General features: G+C 51.3%; 1 protein-coding gene across 1 annotated transcript in view; it reads right to left on the reverse strand.

Annotated features, from left to right (window-relative positions):
• The window catches only part of PRKCA (protein kinase C alpha), a gene marked incomplete in the record, with an annotated part of 355905 nt that overhangs the window by 96713 nt on the left and 236111 nt on the right, over nucleotides 1–23081 (reverse strand). The window contains 2 exon segments of the mRNA XM_077460653.1: nucleotides 10841–10969; nucleotides 15074–15185. Of these exon segments, the coding sequence (XP_077316779.1) occupies nucleotides 10841–10969; nucleotides 15074–15185 (241 nt within the window).

Consider the following 23081-nt stretch of genomic DNA (forward strand, 5'->3'; position numbering starts at 1 on the left):
CAGATACCGAGAATTACACCCGACATACAGGACAAGAGAAGTAGTACTGTGCAGAGTCCATACATACAGAATAAGGAGAGATACCGAGAATTACACCCGACATACAGGACAAGGGAAGTGGTACTGTGCAGAGTCCATACATACAGAATAAGGAGAGATACCGAGAATTACACCCGACATACAGGACAAGAGAAGTAGTACTGTGCAGAGTCCATACATACAGAATAAGAACAGATACCGAGAATTACACCCGACATACAGGACAAGAGAAGTGGTACTGTGCAGAGTCCATACATACAGAATAAGAACAGATACCGAGAATTACACCCGACATACAGGACAAGAGAAGTAGTACTGTGCAGAGTCCATACATACAGAATAAGAAGAGATACCGAGAATTACACCCGACATACAGGACAAGAGAAGTAGTACTGTGCAGAGTCCATACATACAGAATAAGGAGAGATACCGAGAATTACACCCGACATACAGGACAAGAGAAGTAGTACTGTGCAGAGTCCATACATACAGAATAAGGAGAGATACCGAGAATTACACCCGACATACAGGACAAGGGAAGTGGTACTGTGCAGAGTCCATACATACAGAATAAGGAGAGATACCGAGAATTACACCCGACATACAGGACAAGAGAAGTAGTACTGTGCAGAGTCCATACATACAGAATAAGAACAGATACCGAGAATTACACCCGACATACAGGACAAGAGAAGTGGTACTGTGCAGAGTCCATACATACAGAATAAGAACAGATACCGAGAATTACACCCGACATACAGGACAAGAGAAGTAGTACTGTGCAGAGTCCATACATACAGAATGAGGACAGATACCGAGAATTACACCCGACATACAGGACAAGAGAAGTAGTACTGTGCAGAGTCCATACATACAGAATAAGAAGAGATACCGAGAATTACACCCGACATACAGGACAAGAGAAGTAGTACTGTGCAGAGTCCATACATACAGAATAAGAACAGATACCGAGAATTACACCCGACATACAGGACAAGAGAAGTAGTACTGTGCAGAGTCCATACATACAGAATAAGAAGAGATACCGAGAATTACACCCGACATACAGGACAAGAGAAGTAGTACTGTGCAGAGTCCATACATACAGAATAAGAACAGATACCGAGAATTACACCCGACATACAGGACAAGAGAAGTAGTACTGTGCAGAGTCCATACATACAGAATAAGAACAGATACCGAGAATCACACCCGACATACAGGACAAGAGAAGTAGTACTGTGCAGAGTCCATACATACAGAATAAGATCAGATACCGAGAATTACACCCGACATACAGGACAAGAGAAGTGGTACTGTGCAGAGTCCATACATACAGAATAAGAAGAGATACCGAGAATTACACCCGACATACAGGACAAGAGAAGTAGTACTGTGCAGAGTCCATACATACAGAATAAGAAGAGATACCGAGAATTACACCCGACATACAGGACAAGAGAAGTAGTACTGTGCAGAGTCCATACATACAGAATAAGAACAGATACCGAGAATTACACCCGACATACAGGACAAGAGAAGTAGTACTGTGCAGAGTCCATACATACAGAATAAGAACAGATACCGAGAATTACACCCGACATACAGCACAAGAGAAGTAGTACTGTGCAGAGTCCATACATACAGAATAAGAACAGATACCGAGAATTACACCCAACATACAGCACAAGGGAAGTAGTACTGTGCAGAGTCCATACATACAGAATAAGGAGAGATACCGAGAATTACACCTGACATACAGGACAAGAGAAGTAGTACTGTGCAGAGTCCATACATACAGAATAAGAACAGATACCGAGAATTACACCCGACATACAGGACAAGAGAAGTAGTACTGTGCAGAGTCCATACATACAGAATAAGGAGAGATACCGAGAATTACACCCGACATACAGGACAAGGGAAGTGGTACTGTGCAGAGTCCATACATACAGAATAAGAACAGATACTGAGAATTACACCCAACATACAGCACAAGAGAAGTAGTACTGTGCAGAGTCCATACATACAGAATAAGAACAGATACCGAGAATTACACCCAACATACAGCACAAGGGAAGTAGTACTGTGCAGAGTCCATACATACAGAATAAGGAGAGATACCGAGAATTACACCTGACATACAGGACAAGAGAAGTAGTACTGTGCAGAGTCCATACATACAGAATAAGAACAGATACCGAGAATTACACCCGACATACAGGACAAGAGAAGTAGTACTGTGCAGAGTCCATACATACAGAATAAGGAGAGATACCGAGAATTACACCCGACATACAGGACAAGGGAAGTGGTACTGTGCAGAGTCCATACATACAGAATAAGGAGAGATACCGAGAATTACACCCGACATACAGGACAAGAGAAGTAGTACTGTGCAGAGTCCATACATACAGAATAAGAACAGATACCGAGAATTACACCCGACATACAGGACAAGAGAAGTGGTACTGTGCAGAGTCCATACATACAGAATAAGAACAGATACCGAGAATTACACCCGACATACAGGACAAGAGAAGTGGTACTGTGCAGAGTCCATACATACAGAATAAGGAGAGATACCGAGAATTACACCCGACATACAGGACAAGAGAAGTAGTACTGTGCAGAGTCCATACATACAGAATAAGAACAGATACCGAGAATTACACCCGACATACAGGACAAGAGAAGTGGTACTGTGCAGAGTCCATACATACAGAATAAGAACAGATACCGAGAATTACACCCGACATACAGGACAAGAGAAGTAGTACTGTGCAGAGTCCATACATACAGAATGAGGACAGATACCGAGAATTACACCCGACATACAGGACAAGAGAAGTAGTACTGTGCAGAGTCCATACATACAGAATAAGAAGAGATACCGAGAATTACACCCGACATACAGGACAAGAGAAGTAGTACTGTGCAGAGTCCATACATACAGAATAAGAACAGATACCGAGAATTACACCCGACATACAGGACAAGAGAAGTAGTACTGTGCAGAGTCCATACATACAGAATAAGAAGAGATACCGAGAATTACACCCGACATACAGGACAAGAGAAGTAGTACTGTGCAGAGTCCATACATACAGAATAAGAACAGATACCGAGAATTACACCCGACATACAGGACAAGAGAAGTAGTACTGTGCAGAGTCCATACATACAGAATAAGAACAGATACCGAGAATTACACCCGACATACAGGACAAGAGAAGTAGTACTGTGCAGAGTCCATACATACAGAATAAGAAGAGATACCGAGAATTACACCCGACATACAGGACAAGAGAAGTAGTACTGTGCAGAGTCCATACATACAGAATAAGAACAGATACCGAGAATTACACCCGACATACAGGACAAGAGAAGTAGTACTGTGCAGAGTCCATACATACAGAATAAGAACAGATACCGAGAATTACACCCGGAATACAGGACAAGAGAAGTAGTACTGTGCAGAGTCCATACATACAGAATAAGAACAGATACCGAGAATTACACCCGACATACAGGACAAGAGAAGTAGTACTGTGCAGAGTCCATACATACAGAATAAGGAGAGATACCGAGAATTACACCCGACATACAGCACAAGAGAAGTAGTACTGTGCAGAGTCCATACATACAGAATAAGAACAGATACCGAGAATTACACCCGACATACAGGACAAGAGAAGTAGTACTGTGCAGAGTCCATACATACAGAATAAGAACAGATACCGAGAATTACACCCGACATACAGGACGAGAGAAGTAGTACTGTGCAGAGTCCATACATACAGAATAAGAAGAGATACCGAGAATTACACCCGACATACAGGACAAGAGAAGTAGTACTGTGCAGAGTCCATACATACAGAATAAGAAGAGATACCGAGAATTACACCCGACATACAGGACAAGAGAAGTGGTACTGTGCAGAGTCCATACATACAGAATAAGAAGAGATACCGAGAATTACACCCGACATACAGGACAAGAGAAGTAGTACTGTGCAGAGTCCATACATACAGAATAAGAAGAGATACCGAGAATTACACCCGACATACAGGACAAGAGAAGTGGTACTGTGCAGAGTCCATACATACAGAATAAGAAGAGATACCGAGAATTACACCCGACATACAGGACAAGAGAAGTGGTACTGTGCAGAGTCCATACATACAGAATAAGAACAGATACCGAGAATTACACCCGACATACAGGACAAGAGAAGTAGTACTGTGCAGAGTCCATACATACAGAATAAGAAGAGATACCGAGAATTACACCCGACATACAGCACAAGAGAAGTAGTACTGTGCAGAGTCCATACATACAGAATAAGAAGAGATACTGAGAATTACACCCGACATACAGGACAAGAGAAGTAGTACTGTGCAGAGTCCATACATACAGAATAAGAAGAGATACCGAGAATTACACCCGACATACAGGACAAGAGAAGTGGTACTGTGCAGAGTCCATACATACAGAATAAGAAGAGATACCGAGAATTACACCCGACATACAGGACAAGAGAAGTGGTACTGTGCAGAGTCCATACATACAGAATAAGAAGAGATACCGAGAATTACACCCGACATACAGGACAAGAGAAGTAGTACTGTGCAGAGTCCATACATACAGAATAAGAACAGATACCGAGAATTACACCCGACATACAGCACAAGAGAAGTAGTACTGTGCAGAGTCCATACATACAGAATAAGAAGAGATACTGAGATCTACACCCGACATACAGGACAAGAGAAGTGGTACTGTGCAGAGTCCATACATACAGAATAAGAACAGATACCGAGAATTACACCCGACATACAGGACAAGAGAAGTAGTACTGTGCAGAGTCCATACATACAGAATAAGAAGAGATACCGAGAATTACACCCGACATACAGGACAAGAGAAGTGGTACTGTGCAGAGTCCATACATACAGAATAAGAACAGATACCGAGAATTACACCCGACATACAGGACAAGAGAAGTAGTACTGTGCAGAGTCCATACATACAGAATAAGAAGAGATACCGAGAATTACACCCGACATACAGCACAAGAGAAGTAGTACTGTGCAGAGTCCATACATACAGAGTAAGAACAGATACCGAGAATTACACCCGACATACAGGACAAGAGAAGTAGTACTGTGCAGAGTCCATACATACAGAATAAGAACAGATACCGAGAATTACACCCGACATACAGGACAAGAGAAGTGGTACTGTGCAGAGTCCATACATACAGAATAAGGAGAGATACCGAGAATTACACCCGACATACAGGACAAGGGAAGTAGTACTGTGCAGAGTCCATACATACAGAATAAGAACAGATACCGAGAATTACACCCGACATACAGCACAAGAGAAGTAGTACTGTGCAGAGTCCATACATACAGAATAAGAACAGATACCGAGAATTACACCCGACATACAGGACAAGAGAAGTGGTACTGTGCAGAGTCCATACATACAGAATAAGAACAGATACCGAGAATTACACCCGACATACAGGACAAGAGAAGTAGTACTGTGCAGAGTTCATACATACAGAATAAGAACAGATACCGAGAATTACACCCGACATACAGGACAAGAGAAGAGGTACTGTGCAGAGTCCATACATACAGAATAAGAACAGATACCGAGAATTACACCCGACATACAGGACAAGAGAAGTGGTACTGTGCAGAGTCCATACATACAGAATAAGAACAGATACCGAGAATTACACCCGACATACAGGACAAGGGAAGTGGTACTGTGCAGAGTTCATACAAACAGAATAAGGAGAGATACCGAGAATTACACCCGACATACAGGACAAGAGAAGTGGTACTGTGCAGAGTCCATACATACAGAATAAGAACAGATACCGAGAATTACACCCGACATACAGGACAAGGGAAGTGGTACTGTGCAGAGTTCATACAAACAGAATAAGGAGAGATACCCGAGAATTACACCCGACATACAGGACAAGAGAAGTGGTACTGTGCAGAGTCCATACATACAGAATAAGAAGAGATACCGGGAATTACACCCGACATACAGGACAAGAGAAGTGGTACTGTGCAGAGTCCATACATACAGAATAAGAACAGATACCGAGAATTACGCCCGACATACAGGACAAGAGAAGTGGTACTGTGCAGAGTCCATACATACAGAATAAGAACAGATACCGAGAATTACACCCGACATACAGGACAAGAGAAGTGGTACTGTGCAGAGTCCATACATACAGAATACGAACAGATACCGAGAATTACACCCGACATACAGGACAAGAGAAGTGGTACTGTGCAGAGTCCATACATACAGAATAAGAACAGATACCGAGAATTACACCCAACATACAGGACAAGAGAAGTGGTACTGTGCAGAGTCCATACATACAGAATAAGATCAGATACTGAAAATTGGGAGGATTTGAATAAATCATAAATAGGAAATAATTCCCATCGGAATAAATCTTCCAGGCCAGTTACCATGGAAACGTGTGATACCGGCAAACAAAAGGCAGCGCGGCAGAGGAAGTGATTCGCCGTCAATGAGAGTCGGTTTATCTGGGATCTGTATGAAGACCCCCCCCCCCCCTTCCCCGGGGTGCAGACCCCATCCCCCCACTATCTGCTTCCAGCAGCTGATACATTATTTATTGGAATCAGAAATGCTTTGATCAGCAGAGACGGTCAGCTTGCAGCGCACACATCACCACTAAACATGGCGCCCTGTCCACCCGAGCGTTCATCAACCATGGAGAGTCTTCCACACATCGCAACCAGGGGGCGTAACTCATAGCAACCGGAAATCTAGAATCATCCCCTGAAGTCGCCCCCAGGATGAGAGTTATAACATTTCCACAAGAAGTCTAGGGTGGAAGCTGAACACCCCACGCTATTGGCTGCAAAAGAGGCATCCGCATCTCTTCATTGGTTCCATTAATGGACTGCAGACATAGTACAGGAGATGATCAGAGACTGCAGACATAGTACAGGAGACGATCAGAGACTGCAGACATAGTACAGGAGATGATCAGAGACTGCAGACACAGTATAGGAGATGATCAGAGACTGCAGACATAGTACAGGAGATGATCAGAGACTGCAGACATAGTACAGGAGATGATCAGAGACTGCAGACATAGTACAGGAGACGATCAGAGACTGCGGACATAGTACAGGAGATGATCAGAGACTGCAGACATAGTACAGGAGACGATCAGAGACTGCAGACATAGTACAGGAGATGATCAGAGACTGCAGACATAGTACAGGAGATGATCAGAGACTGCAGACATAGTACAGGAGATGATCAGAGACTGCAGACATAGTACAGGAGATGATCAGAGACTGCAGACATAATACAGGAGATGATCAGAGACTGCAGACATAGTACAGGAGATGATCAGAGACTGCGGACATAGTACAGGAGATGATCAGAGACTGCAGACATACTACAGGAGATGATCAGAGACTGCAGGCATAGTACAGGAGATGATCAGAGACTGCAGGCATAGTACAGGAGATGATCAGAGACTGCAGACATGGTACTAATCATCCAATGAAATGAAAGTTTAGTAATCTGTTTCACTCAGCAGCTTTATAACGCCCATCTACCTCCCTATTTCTATAGAATGCACTTGGTTGCAGTACCGGGTGTGAACAGCAGGGGGCAGCACATGAAGCCGCATGGAATTACATAGGACTCAACAAGTTGGATGAACAAAGTTTGAAGTGAATGTAAAGTCAATGTATGAGAAGATCGAAGTTGCCCCCGGCAATACACATCCCATAATAAAGATGGATTCTGACATTTCTGGTATTTATGAAGCTTCTCTGAGATTTCGGAGTCGGCGGATTACAGAAAAAGTAAACTAATCGCCGGTTTTTCAGCTTTGTTTGCTCGGTTTTCTCTTCCGTATCGTCATGACAACACTCTCCTGTGTATGGAGTGTGAAGGCTGCGGAGAAGAGGAGAACGAACGATTTGATCGATTGTATCGCCGTCACAGGTGTGACCCCGAATGCACTCCACTCGGTTGCAGTTCTGGATATCACCACAGGGGGGCAGTGCTGTCACATGGCTGTGATCCTCATTCACTGATACAATGTATCTCCCGGCGGGTACCATGGATGTTTGTATATCACGGGGGGGGGGGGGCATCCCGCTCTCCTCCTATGAGGCTGCTGAGATCTCACCGAGCTCTGATTGGCTGCTCTGCGATCCATCATTATAGAGATTTCCACGCCATGTGTTACATTATAGAGACAATGTATCAGACACTCCTCACAACATCGATTTATAGATTTGTGTGGCCACGGAGACCCCGGGGTACAGAAGAGCCGCTTTACTGCTGTGCTGTGAATACACCAGATGAGCACACGGGGGGGGGGGGGAGAACAGGTGCGATTTCCACTTTCCATTTTTTTGTGGAATGCGATTAACAAGTCGCAATGAAATCCCCAAAAAGTAGTACAGGAACCTTTTTAGGCTCCATTCACACTTGTGCAACTTACCATGCGACTTTGAACTTAAAAGTCACATGACAAGTCGCAGCCCATTCTTTTCAATGGTGCCCGTGCGAGTCGCAGCGACTTTGAAAAGGTGCCTGCACTACTTTGGTTAGAGTTCTGATGCAACTTTGGTCCTGAGAATGTAAAGTCAGATCAAAGTTGCACCCCAAAGTCGCACTAATGTGCATGCAGCCTTAGCCCCCCCCCATATACATGGGTGCGACCGGTTATGCGATTTGACAGTTCAAAATCACATGACAAGTCTCCATCCTATTAGTGCCCATGGAACCGTTCAAATCGGTGCGACTCCGACTTCCACCAATTTAAAAAAAGGTTCCTGCACTATTTCTGGCGATTTCATGTGCGACTTGCATTGACATCTGTGCATGAAATGGCACGGATTGCCGGCTTTAGAAATCACGCTGAAGTATGGTGTGAACTAGGGGGGGGGGGGGGTACATTCACACTACTGCGACTTGTCATGTGACTTTGGACATCAAAGTTGCATGACAAGTCGCAGCCCATTCTTTTTAATGGCACCCGCTCAAATTGGTGCCACCAGAAAATTCAAAGTGACTTTGAAAAGATCCCCTGCACTAATTTGGTGCGATTTGTGATGTGACTTTGGGCCAGAGAAATTTGTAAAGTTGGATCAAAATCGCACAAACAGCTGCTGAAAATTCGCACTGGAAATCGCACAACTTTGGAGAGGCGCTCATGTGAATGGACTTTGATTTAACTTTGAATTTTCTGGACCAGGGTCACAACAGAAGTCGCACCACCATAGTGCAGGCACCTCGCTGCGACTTTGGACACCCAAGTCGCAGCCCATGTATTTCAATGGAAGCCGTTCAAATCTATGTGACTAAAGTTGCTGCACTTCTTTGATAAATGTCATAGGCTCCTTTCTCACTTGTGAGATGACAAAGTCGTGCGACTTGCTTTGTGACTTTACAGCCCAACTTTGATGTGACTGTGGTCGGACTTTGGTCGGACTGTGGTCGGACTTTGGTCGGACTGTGGTCGGACTTTGGTCGGACTTTGGTCGGACTGTGGTCGGACTTTGGTCGGACTGTGGTCGGACTTTGGTCGGACTTTGGTCGGACTGTGGTCGGACTTTGGTGGGACTTTGGTCGGACTTTGGTCGGACTTTGGTCGGACTTTGGTCGGCCTTTGGTCGGACTTTGGTCAGACTTTGGTCGGACTTTGGTCGGACTTTGGTCGGACTTTGGTCGGACTTTGGTCGGACTTTGGTCGGACTTTGGTCGGACTTTGGTCGGACTTTGGTCGGACTTTGGTCGGACTTTGGTCGGACTTTGGTCGGACTTTGGTCGGACTTTACATTCTCTGGACCAAAGTCGCAATCAAAAGTCAGACCCAAGTAGTGCAGGGACCTTTTCTGAAGTCGCAGCGACTTCTGTAACGCCAGTAGGAACGGCTCTCAAAGAAATACATTGAATTTCACATGTCCTGCGACTTGCGGCCTCACAAGTCGGAACCAAAGTCACAGAAGTGTGAAAGAAGCCTAAAATAAAAGTCTAAAAAGTCGCATCTGAATGTTATCAATGCAACCGTCAACAGCCAAAGTCGCATCCAAGTGGCACCCATCCAAAGTTGCATCAAAACTGCGATGGAAATCGCCTTTGGAGTAGAATAGAGAGCATCTTCCAGCTGCTGCACATTAGCAGTTGATTGTGCCATCCAATTCCTGGATGTGTAATCCGGGCTTTCCTCACCCCCCCCCCCCCCACCCCTCCAGAGTACACACTGCTCAGCGGGACTTACCTTTAGTAAATAGCGTTCTGCGATATCGCTCAGCCTCTCTAATCTCCGCTCCGTATGATAAATAATAGTCGTATTTACAAGGCAATTACAGGTGGAGAGCCCCGCCCCTCCCTGTGCGCTTCCATCCCATCCCTCCCATTCACCGCAATCTCACCCCAGATACCGAGATTTACTCTGATTAAAGGGACTGACCGACCGCCATCCGGGGACCGGAGGATCTGCAACACTCTGCCACACGGGGGCGCTAAAGATGACAGATTCAAAAATATAATAATATAAGGTTGAAAAAAGTGCGACAAAAAAAGGAAATACGTTCCGTATATATTGGGGACCAAATTCCCCGACTAGATCTATAAATAGGCAGAGAAATCCCCCCCCCCCCGATAACTCTCCTCTCCTGAAATAGTCTGCTGGAGGACTCTGATGACCCGGTAATGTTGTCCTGGTAGTAATATGACAATAAGAAGAGCTCCTTACCGGTGACATTGAGGACGTCTCTGATGACCTCGGCCTTCAGGAAGATCCGCCCCCTCTTCTCCGTATGGTCCATCCCGCACATACTGGGCACATTGACGACGCAGACTTTATGTACATTCATATCACAGGCTGAGCGGAGAGAGAAGACAGAGGTCAGCGCACTCAGGAGTCGGGAGACACACAAATCATCAACTATGACATCATTACATCCAAATCTATATGTCACTTCCTGGTGGAGTCCGGCAACACGGGTCACCTGCTGGCCTCCTACATCTAATGGACACGTGAAATTCCCCATCCTACACCCACCTTGTACCATTCTCCATGCGGCAGAGTATGGGGGGTCTCCTCACTGCTGCGACAGAGTACGGGGGTCTCCCCACCTCTGCGGCAGAGTAGGGGGGTCTCCCCACCGCTGCGGCAGAGTACGGGGGTCTCCCCACCGCTGCGACAGAGTACGGGGGTCTCCCCACCTCTGCGGCAGAGTACGGGGGTCTCCCCACCGCTGCGGCAGAGTACGGGGGTCTTCCCACCGCTGCGGCAGAGTACGGGGGTCTCCCCACCGCTGCGGCAGAGTACGGGGGTCTCCCCACCGCTGCGGCAGAGTACGGGGGTCTCCCCACCTCTGCGGCAGAGTACGGGGGTCTCCCCACCGCTGCGGCAGAGTACGGGGGTCTCCCCACCGCTGCGGCAGAGTACGGGGGTCTCCCCACCGCTGCGGCAGAGTACGGGGGTCTCCCCACCGCTGCGGCAGAGTACGGGGGTCTCCCCACCGCTGCGGCAGAGTACGGGGGTCTCCCCACCGCTGCGGCAGAGTACGGGGGTCTCCCCACCGCAGCGCCAGAGTACGGGGGTCTCCCCACCGCAGCGCCAGAGTACGGGGGTCTCCCCACCGCAGCGCCAGAGTACGGGGGTCTCCCCACCGCTGCGGCAGAGTACGGGGGTCTCCCCACCGCAGCGCCAGAGTACGGGGGGTCTCCCCACCGCAGCCCCAACAGTTTTACATCCATCCCCATTGAAGGCCCGCCCCTTTTTCTCTCTTTATAGCCCTGTACCTCTCACAATCTGTGATTGTTTTTCACAAGTAAACAGCATAAAATATCTTCATCCTCACAGGGAAAATGCCACTTCCTGCTCTCCCACTCCAGTGCTCTGTGCTGACAGAGCTGAGTAACAGCCACACCCCTTATTACAATAACTTTTACTTTAGGGAAGGGGAGAGGGGGCATGTCTGACCATAGAGAGGGGGCGTGCCTGACCATAGAGAGGGGGTGTGTCTTGATAATGAGGGGGAGCGTGCCTGCCCACAGAGGGGGAGCGTGCCTGCCCACAGAGGGGGAGCGTGCCTGCCCACAGAGGGGGAGCGTGCCTGCCCACAGAGCGGGAGCGTGCCTGCCCACAGAGCGGGAGCGTGCCTGCCCACAGAGCGGGAGCGTGCCTGCCCACAGAGCGGGAGCGTGTGGGAACATGTCTGCCCACAGATGGGGGAGCGTGTCTGCCCACAGAGGGGGGAGCGTGTCTGCCCACAGAGGGGGGAGCGTGTCTGCCCACAGAGGGGGGAGCGTGTCTGCCCACAGAGGGGGGAGCGTGTCTGCCCACAGAGGGGGGAGCGTGTCTGCCCACAGAGGGGGGAGCGTGTCTGCCCACAGAGGGGGGAGCGTGTCTGCCCACAGAGGGGGGAGCGTGTCTGCCCACAGAGGGGGGAGCGTGTCTGCCCACAGAGGGGGGAGAGTGTCTGCCCACAGAGGGGGGAGAGTGTCTGCCCACAGAGGGGGGAGAGTGTCTGCCCACAGTGGGGGAGAGTGTCTGCCCACAGTGGGGGGAGAGTGTCTGCCCACAGTGGGGGGAGAGTGTCTGCCCACAGAGCGGGAGCGTGCCTGCCCACAGAGCGGGAGCGTGCCTGCCCACAGAGGGGGGAGCGTGTGGGAACATGTCTGCCCACAGATGGGGGAGCGTGTCTGCCCACAGAGGGGGGAGAGTGTCTGCCCACAGAGGGGGGAGAGTGTCTGCCCACAGAGGGGGGAGAGTGTCTGCCCACAGAGGGGGGAGAGTGTCTGCCCACAGAGGGGGGAGCGTGTCTGCTCACAGAGGGGGGAGCGTGTCTGCTCACAGAGGGGGGAGCGTGTCTGCCCACAGAGGGGGGAGCGTGTCTGCCCACAGAGGGGGGAGCGTGTCTGCCCACAGAGGGGGGAGAGTGTCTGCCCACAGAGGGGGGAGAGTGTCTGCCCACAGAGGGGGGAGAGTGTCTGCCCACAGAGCGGGAGCGTGCCTGCCCACAGAGCGGGAGCGTGCCTGCCCACAGAGGGGGGAGCGTGTGGGAACATGTCTGCCCACAGATGGGGGAGCGTGTCTGCCCACAGAGGGGGGAGAGTGTCTGCCCACAGAGGGGGGAGAGTGTCTGCCCACAGAGGGGGGAGAGTGTCTGCCCACAGAGGGGGGAGAGTGTCTGCCCACAGAGGGGGTGTGCCTGACCACAGAGGGGCCATGTCTTGACAGAGAGGGAGTGTGTCTGACCAGAAAGGGGGCGTGTACTGACAGAGAGGGAGTGTATCTGCCCACAGTGGGAGTGTGTCTTGCTAAAGAGGAAGTGTCTGGCCAGAGAGGGGCGTGTCTGATCAGAGAGGAGATATGTTGAAAAAGAGGGGTTGTGTCTAACCACAGAGGAATGTGTCCTGACAGTGAGGGAGTGCCTGGTCAGAGAGGGGGAGTGCCCGGTCAGAGAGGGGGGTGCCCGGCCAGAGAGGGGGAGTGCCCGGCCAGAGAGGGGGAGTGCTCGGCCAGAGAGGGGGAGTGCCCGGCCAGAGAGGGGGAGTGCCCGGCCAGAGAGGGGGAGTGCCCGGCCAGAGAGGGGGAGTGCCCGGCCAGAGAGGGGGAGTGCCCGGCCAGAGAGGGGGAGTGCCCGGCCAGAGAGGGGGAGTGCCCGGCCAGAGAGGGGGAGTGCCCGGCCAGAGAGGGGGAGTGCTCGGCCAGAGAGGGGGAGTGCTCGGCCAGAGAGGGGGAGTGCCCGGCCAGAGAGGGGGAGTGCCCGGCCAGAGAGGGGGAGTGCCCGGCCAGAGAGGGGGAGTGCTCGGCCAGAGAGGGGGAGTGCCCGGCCAGAGAGGGGGAGTGCCCGGCCAGAGAGGGGGGAGTGCCCGGCCAGAGAGGGGGGAGTGCCCGGCCAGAGAGGGGGGGTGCCCGGCCAGCGAGGGGGAGTGCCTGGCCAGCGAGGGGGAGTGCCTGGCCAGCGAGGGGGAGTGCCTGGCCAGCGAGGGGGAGTGCCTGGTCAGCGAGGGGGGAGTGCCTGGTCAGCGAGGGGGGAGTGTCCTGCCAGTGGGGGAGTGCCTGGCCAGAGAGGGGAATGCCTGGCCAGAGAGGGGGGGTGCCTGGCCAGAGAGGGGGGGTGCCTGGCCAGAGAGGGGGGGTGCCTGGCCAGAGAGGGGGGGTGCCTGGCCAGAGAGGGGGAGTGTCCTGCCCAGAGAGGGGGAGTGTCCTGCCCAGAGAGGGGGAGTGTCCTGCCCAGAGAGGGGGAGTGTCCTGCCCAGAGAGGGGGGGAGTGTCCTGCCCAGAGAGGGGGGAGTGTCCTGCCCAGAGAGGGGGGAGTGTCCTGCCCAGAGAGGGGGAGTGTCCTGCCAGTGGGGGAGTGCATGGACAGAGAGGGGGAAAGATTTAGAGTTCTGAATGTAAATGAGGGGGGAGGAGACAGATCAAACATACTATATGTAAATGAGGAGGAAGAGACAGATTTAGAGTACTATATGTAAATGAGGGGGAGGAGACAGAGCTCACACACTAAGTAAATGAGAGGAAGTACATGCAGTCAGAGTACTGTATATAAATGAGGGGGAGGGGATAGATTCAGATTAGCATATGTCAATCATGGGGAGGGATTTGAGACAGAATATTGTAAGCCTATCAAGGGTAGGGGGGTTAGATTCAGTATATTTTATGCAAATGAGGGGGAGGAGACAGATTCAGAGTGTTGCATGTAAACCAGTGGGAGATCATGCAAACTAGATGTAAATGAGGGGGCGGGAATAGATTGAGAGTATAGTATGTAAATGAGGGGGAGGAGGTAGATCAGGCCCACTGTATGTAAATAAGGAGGGGTTAGGTTCAGAGTACTATATGTAAATAAGTGGGAGGAGTTTGATACAGGGTACTGTATGTATATATTAGGGGAGTGGATTTGGAGTACTTTATGTAAATGAGAGGGAGGAGACAGCTGTGGCCCGCCCCTCCCCAGTCTGTACTTACTGTCGCACTTCATTCCTTGGTGTATTAACCCGTAGAGCAGCGATCCGCAGTGGTCGCAGAAGGTGGGGCTCCCGTAGGTGTGAATCTTAAACTTGTGCTTACTGCGGGGGTCCTGCAAGACACAAGACATCAAACACTGGTCAGAGCGAAGCCCACGGGCATGAAGTAAAAACATTGCAGCAACACGAGTGAGACCCTCTTACACTGGACTCAGGCAGGCTATTCAGTAAGAAGGTGAGTAGGGATGAGTAGGGAGCAGTCACCATCCGGCAGGACTGTGTGTGACCGCCAACCCAGCGCTGGTTACCCTTCCACACCCTCTTAGTGAATGATCCCCACGCAGAGCTCCTACATCAACCAATCCCAGGGGGGGAGGGCGGAGTCAGGATACACCCTCACCGTTTGGGGTAAGTACAACACCACAGAGTATGTCAGAGCTATATAAAGAAACGTGGACACCATACCACAGGTGTAGAGGGTGTGCCCGCCCCATTGTGGGCGGGCACAGCGTGGCACACTCCACCAACAACTGAAGACTTTTGGGCTTTGCCTCCTTCTGGTAGATTTCTATTTAGCCCATTAACCCCCCTGAGCAGCCCTGGCGGGGGAGGTGGGGCGCAGAGACGCCACGCGGCTGTTCAGCGAGACGAATCCATGCGGAACGGCGCCCGCTGCCAGACAATTCATTAGTTAATGACTTTTTTTTTTGCTGCGTCTATCAGAAGCCTTTCAGAGCGGCCATTAACGAGCCGCGTGATTAGAAATTGCTCATCAAGGTTTTTCTGCGACATCTGATGGAAATGAATGAAGCGTCGACGCCTCTCTCCGGATTTAGAATTCGCTCCGAGGGCGGCAGAGGGGCCGCGCCATTGTGTGTTCCCCAGACGAAGCCGCCAGCTGCACCCAGATAACGACCTTAACCCTTTACAGCCGGAGAACCGCGACCGTCTTCGCTGGTAATTCGCCCCAAAAATCGAACACATGAGCTGCGAGCGCGGGCATAACTGTCAGGTGCACTCGGAGGAATTTACAGAATCCAGGAGCTGTGTGACCGACCCCTCCCCCCATAGCTGGACCAGAACATACAATGAGGACGATCCCTACTTCTGACATATAGAAGCCATTATACAGCGGGGGGGGGGGGGGGGGGGGGTAATGATCGGCTCCCCTGCAGACCACTTACATAGAAATGAAGGGTCCATCACTTTTATCAGAGGTGTATTTTATATGATAGAGACAGAATATCAACCAAAAATCCAGAAAACACACACGATACAAATGTTATAAATGGAATTGCAGTTTGGTGAGTAAAATAAGTATTTGATCCCCTTCACAAAACGTGACTTAGTAGTTGGTGGAGAAACCCTTGTTGATGATCACAGAGGTCAGACGTTTCTTGTAGGTGGTGATGAGGTTCGCACATCTCAGGAGGGATTTTCTCCTCTCTTCTCTAAATCCTGAAGGTTTCTTGGCAACTCGAAGTTTCAGCTCCTCCATTTATTTTCTATAGGATTAAGGTCTGGAGACCGGCTAGGCCACTCCATGACCTTAATGTGCTTCTTCTTGTTGATTTGTGTAAGGTGAGGGGACTGGGGGGGGATTTGTATTAGGTGATGGGACTGGGGGGGATTTGTGTAAGGTGAGGGGACGGGGGAGGGAGATTTGTGTTAGGTGAGGGGACTGGGGGGGGATTTGTGTTAGGTGAGGGGACTGGGGGGGGATTTGTGTTAGGTGAGGGGACTGGGGGGGGGGATTTGTGTTAGGTGAGGGGACTGGGGGGGGGGATTTGTGTTAGGTGAGGGGACTGGGGGGGGGATTTGTGTTAGGTGAGGGGACTGGGGGGGGGGGGATTTGTGTTAGGTGAGGGGACTGGGGGGGGATTTGTGTTAGGTGAGGGGACTGGGGGGGGGATTTGTGTTAGGTGAGGGGACTGGGGGGGGATTTGTGTTAGGTGAGGGGACTGGGGGGGGATTTGTGTAAGGTGAGGGGACTGGGGGGGGATTTGTGTAAGGTGAGGGGACTGGGGGGGGGGATTTGTGTAAGGTGAGGGGACTGGGGGGGGGATTTGTGTAAGGTGAGGGGACTGGGGGGGATTTGTGTAAGGTGAGGGGACTGGGGGGGGGATTTGTGTTAGGTGAGGGGACTGGGGGGGGGGGATTTTTGTTAGGTGATGGGACTGGGGGGGGGATTTGTGTTAGGTGATGGGACTGGGGGGGGGGATTTGTGTTAGGTGATGGGACTGGGGGGGGATTTGTGTAAGGTGAGGGGACGGGGGGGCTTTGTGTAAGGCGAGGGGACCGGGGGGATAAGTGTTAGGTGAGGGGACTGGGGGGGGTTTGTGTTAGGTGATGGGACGGGGGGGGGGATTTGTGTAAGGTGAGGGGACGGGGGGGATTTGTTAGGTGAGGGGACTGGGGGGGGTTTACTAGGAGGGAGGAGGGGGGGTTGTGCTAGGAGAGGGAATTGGGGGGGGGGGGGGTTGTGCTAGGAAAGGGGATTGGGATGGACTGTGCTAGGAGGGATAATTTGTGATAGAAGGGAAGATTGGGGGGTGATTTGTGTTAGGTGATGGGACTGGGGGGGATTTGTGTTAGGTGATGGGACTGGGGGGGATTTGTGTTAGGTGATGTGGGACTGGGGGTATTTGTTAGGTGAGGGGACTGGGGGGGGTTTACTAGGAGGGAGGAGGGGGGATTGTGCTAGGAGAGGGAATTGGGGGGGGGGGGGGTTGTGCTAGGAAAGGGGATTGGGATGGACTGTGCTAGGAGGGATAATTTGTGATAGAAGGGAAGATTGGGGGGTGATTTGTGTTAGGTGATGGGACTGGGGGGGATTTGTGTTAGGTGATGGGACTGGGGGGGATTTGTGTTAGGTGATGGGACGGGGGGGGGGATTTGTGTTAGGTGATGTGGGACTGGGGGGATTTGTTAGGTGAGGGGACTGGGGGGGGTTTACTAGGAGGGAGGAGGGGGGATTGTGCTAGGAGAGGGAATTGGGGGGGGGGGGGGTTGTGCTAGGAAAGGGGATTGGGATGGACTGTGCTAGGAGGGATAATTTGTGATAGAAGGGAAGATTGGGGGGTGATTTGTGTTAGGGGGTGGGGGGGGGTTGGGGTATATGTACTAGGGGAGTTGTGGTAGGAAGGGGGGATTGGGAGGAGTTGTGCTAGAAGGGGGTAATTTGTGCTCGGAGGGGAAATTGGGTTGGGGAGGAAGCCAGGAAGGATTTGCGCTGGGAAGGGCAATTTGGAGGGGGGCTGTGCTAGGAGGGATTTCGGAGGGTTTGTGCTAAGAGATGGGATTGAGGGGATTTATGTTAGGAGGGGGGATTGGGGAAGAGGATTTGTGCTAGAGGGGAAAATTTGAGGGGGGGGGGAAAAATGTGTGGTAGGAGGGGTGAAGAAGAACTACATGCAAAGTTTTGTGTATTTTTTTTTGGGGGGGGGGATTCTCCCCCCCCCACATTTATGGTCAGGGGAAGAGCGCTGACCCCGCCCCCGGGATTGAACGCAGTCAATGGCCGAAGCCCGGCACAGGACCCTTCATCAGCAATTAATGTATCCGGGACACAGACAATGATACCATTTGTTACATTTTTTTCTTTTAAAGCAGGAGATTTTTTTTTCACGCTCGTCTCTATTTTCTGGTTGGACGATCGTCGCTCTCCCTTGTAGCGCAGACAGCGGGCGCGTTCCGCCGGGAGAGTTCTGCCGGAGCTGCGTCTTTGGCGTTAGGAAAACATTTTTCCTGCGATCGTCTGCTTGTAAGTCATGAATGATTCAGAGACGCGCCGGCACCATGTTCAGGAAGATCCGCGGGGAGCGGCGGCCGCGCTGCTCTACAAGGCGTCAGACGGCCCGACGACGATCGGTTTGGCAGCTTCAAGTGTGAACGGAGGGTCCGCGCTGGGACCGCGCTGAATTATTCACAGCGACAGACACCTGATACCAGGAAACCGAGCGATGGGCTGAGCGCAGAAAAAACACAGACGAAAAACAGCAAAATGTCATAAAAGAGCAAAAGGAACCTTCCTGACTTCCGCATGAGGACCCAGGGGAACTGAACCGAGGAGTAAGTGGCCACCAACCTACAGGAACCTTCCATCAGATCTCTACAACGCTGTGCACACGTTCTAGGCAGGTGTGATGCTGTGAAAGAAGATAAAATGATGTGCCCGACAGGACAATTGTATCATTTGTGTTACTTTGTATCGATGTGCAATGCTTTGCCTTCTTCTAGGTAGACTTGCACACAGTTGGTGAAGGGACTCGGCAGGTAAGTTGTTCTATGAACATCTTTTAGAACTTAGCACAGATCTTCTGTGGATATCGGCCGCCTCCAATCCTTCATCCCAGACTCCATGATGGTGAGATCAGGGCTCTGTGGGGGGCCAAACCAAACCATCACTTCCAGGACGACTCCTTCTTTACACTGAAGATAGTCATTCATGACATTGGCTGTATGTTTGGAATAAATATGGGGGCCAATCACACACCTCCCTGAATTGTGAGGCATAATGGAGAAGTACCTGGCTGGATTTCTTAGCATTGATGACCCCATTGATCCAAATCTCAGACTCCGACTGGTTTCCTACAGACTTCTCTGGACAGTAGATGGGGGTACCTGGGTACCACTGGTTTCCTACAGACTTCTCTGGACAGTAGATGGGGGTACCTGGGTACCACTGGTTTCCTACAGACTTCTCTGGACAGTAGATGGGGGTACCTGGGTACCACTGGTTTCCTACAGACTTCTCTAGACAGTAGATGGGGTACCTGGGTACCACTGGTTTCCTACAGACTTCTCTGCACAGTAGATGGGGGTACCTGGGTACCACTGGTTTCCTACAGACTTCTCTGGACAGTAGATGGGGGTACCTGGGTACCACTGGTTTCCTACAGACTTCTCTAGACAGTAGATGGGGTACCTGGGTACCACTGGTTTCCTACAGACTTCTCTGGACAGTAGATGGGGGTACCTGGGTACCACTGGTTTCCTACAGACTTCTCTGGACAGTAGATGGGGGTACCTGGGTACCACTGGTTTCCTACAGACTTCTCTGCACAGTAGATGGGGGTACCTGGGTACCACTGGTTTCCTACAGACTTCTCTGGACAGTAGATGGGGGTACTTGGGTACCACTGGTTTCCTACAGACTTCTCTGGACAGTAGATGGGGGTACCTGGGTACCACTGGTTTCCTACAGACTTCTCTGGACAGTAGATGGGGGTACCTGGGTACCACTGGTTTCCTACAGACTTCTCTGGACAGTAGATGGGGGTACCTGGGTACCACTGGTTTCCTACAGACTTCTCTAGACAGTAGATGGGGTACCTGGGTACCACTGGTTTCCTACAGACTTCTCTGGACAGTAGATGGGGGTACCTGGGTACCACTGGTTTCCTACAGACTTCTCTGGACAGTAGATGGGGTACCTGGGTACCACTGGTTTCCTACAGACTTCTCTGGACAGTAGATGGGGGTACCTGGGTACCACTGGTTTCCTACAGACTTCTCTGGACAGTAGATGGGGGTACTTGGGTACCACTGGTTTCCTACAGACTTCTCTAGACAGTAGATGGGGTACCTGGGTACCACTGGTTTCCTACAGACTTCTCTGGACAGTAGATGGGGGTACCTGGGTACCACTGGTTTCCTACAGACTTCTCTGGACAGTAGATGGGTATTTAGGTCCCACTGGTTTCCTCCAGACAGTAGATGGGTGTAACTTGGTCCCTCTGGTTTCCTCCAGACTTCTCTGGACAGTATATGGGGGTATCTGGGTCCTACTGGCTTCCTCCACACTTCTCTGGACAGTAGATGGGGGTACCTGGGTCCCACTTGTTTCCACTAGACTTCTCTGGACAGTAGATGTGGATACCTTGGGCCCAATGGTTTCTTCCTAACTTTTCCAGACAGTAGATGGGTGTACCTGGGTCCCCCTGTTTTTTTTCCAGACTTCTCCGGACAGTAGATGGGGGTATCTGGGTCCTACTGGCTAACTCCAGACAGTAGATGGGTGTACCCAAGTTCCACTGGTTTCCTACAGACAGTAGATGGGGGTACCTGGGTCCCCCTGGTTTCCTCCAGACTTCTCTGGACAGTAGATGGGGGTACCTGGGGTTCTACTTGTTTCCTCCAGACTTCTCTGGACAGTAGATGGGGGTACCTGGGTCCCCCTGGTTTCCTCCAGACTTCTCTGGACAGTAGATGGGGGTACCTGGGGTTCTACTTGTTTCCTCCAGACTTCTCTGGACAGTAGATGGGGGTACCTGGGTCCCCCTGGTTTCCTCCAGACTTCTCTGGACAGTAGATGGGGGTACCTGGGGCCTGTTGGTTTCCAGCAGACTTCTTTAGACAGTAGATGGGTGTATCTGGCTGGATTTCTCAGCATTGATGACACCATTGATCCTGACCAAATCTCTGACTGGTTTCCTCAAGACTTCTCCAGAAAGTAAATAGGGGTACCTGGGTCCCACTGGCTTCCTCCAGACATTAGATGGGGTACCTGGGTCCCACTGGCTTCCTCCAGACATTAGATGGGGTACCTGGGTTCCACCACTTTCCTCCAGACATCTCTGAAAAGTAAATCAGGGTACCTGGGTCCTACTGGATTTTCTGCAGACTTCTCTGGACAGTAGATGGGTGTACCTGGGTCCCACTGGTTTCCACCAGATATCTTTGGACAGTAAATGGGGGGTGGGGGGTACCTGAGTCCCACCGGTTTCCTCCAGTTCTTTGCTGATGGCACTGCCGGACATCTTCCGCAGTGGAAGGGAAGGAAGCACGATGTGTCTTTTATCTTTTGTCTGCGCTCCTCAGCGTTCCCCACCACCCTGTCCACACTCAGGGAATGATATCCGAGACGGTACAGAAGAGAAACCACATCCGAGAGGGACACGGACCTGACCTGACATCAGAGAGGGACACGGACCTGACATCAGAGAGGGACACGGACCTGACCTGACATCAGAGTGGGACACGGACCTGACCTGACATCAGAGAGGGACACGGACCTGACCTGACATCAGAGAGGGACACGGACCTGACCTGACATCAGAGAGGGACACGGACCTGACATCAGAGAGGGACACGGACCTGACATCAGAGAGGGACACGGACCTGACCTGACATCAGAGAGGGACACGGACCTGACCTGACATCAGAGAGGGACACGGACCTGACCTGACATCAGAGAGGGACACGGACCTGACCTGACATCAGAGAGGGACACGGACCTGACCTGACATCAGAGAGGGACACGGACCTGACCTGACATCAGAGAGGGACACGGACCTGACCTGACATCAGAGTGGGACATGGACCTGACCTGACATCAGAGAGGGACACGGACCTGACCTGACATCAGAGAGGGACACGGACCTGACCTGACATCAGAGAGGGACACGGACCTGACATCAGAGAGGGACACGGACCTGACCTGACATCAGAGAGGGACACGGACCTGACATCAGAGAGGGACACGGACCTGACATCAGAGAGGGACACGGACCTGACCTGACATCAGAGTGGGACACGGACCTGACCTGACATCAGAGTGGGACATGGACCTGACCTGACATCAGAGAGGGACACGGACCTGACCTGACATCAGAGAGGGACACGGACCTGACCTGACATCAGAGAGGGACACGGACCTGACATCAGAGAGGGACACGGACCTGACCTGACATCAGAGAGGGACACGGACCTGACATCAGAGAGGGACACGGACCTGACATCAGAGAGGGACACGGACGGACCTGACATCAGAGAGGGACACGGACGGACCTGACATCAGAGAGGGACACGGACGGACCTGACATCAGAGAGGGACACGGACCTGACCTGACATCAGAGAGGGACACGGACCTGACCTGACATCAGAGAGGGACACGGACCTGACCTGACATCAGAGAGGGACACGGACCTGACATCAGAGAGGGACACGGACCTGACATCAGAGAGGGACACGGACGGACCTGACAACAGAGAGGGACACGGACCTG

This window comes from Lithobates pipiens, unplaced genomic scaffold, assembly GCF_037356315.1.
Source record: "Lithobates pipiens isolate NorthernLeopardFrog02 unplaced genomic scaffold, aLitPip1_a1.2 Scaffold_28, whole genome shotgun sequence".
NCBI lineage: Eukaryota > Metazoa > Chordata > Amphibia > Anura > Ranidae > Lithobates > Lithobates pipiens.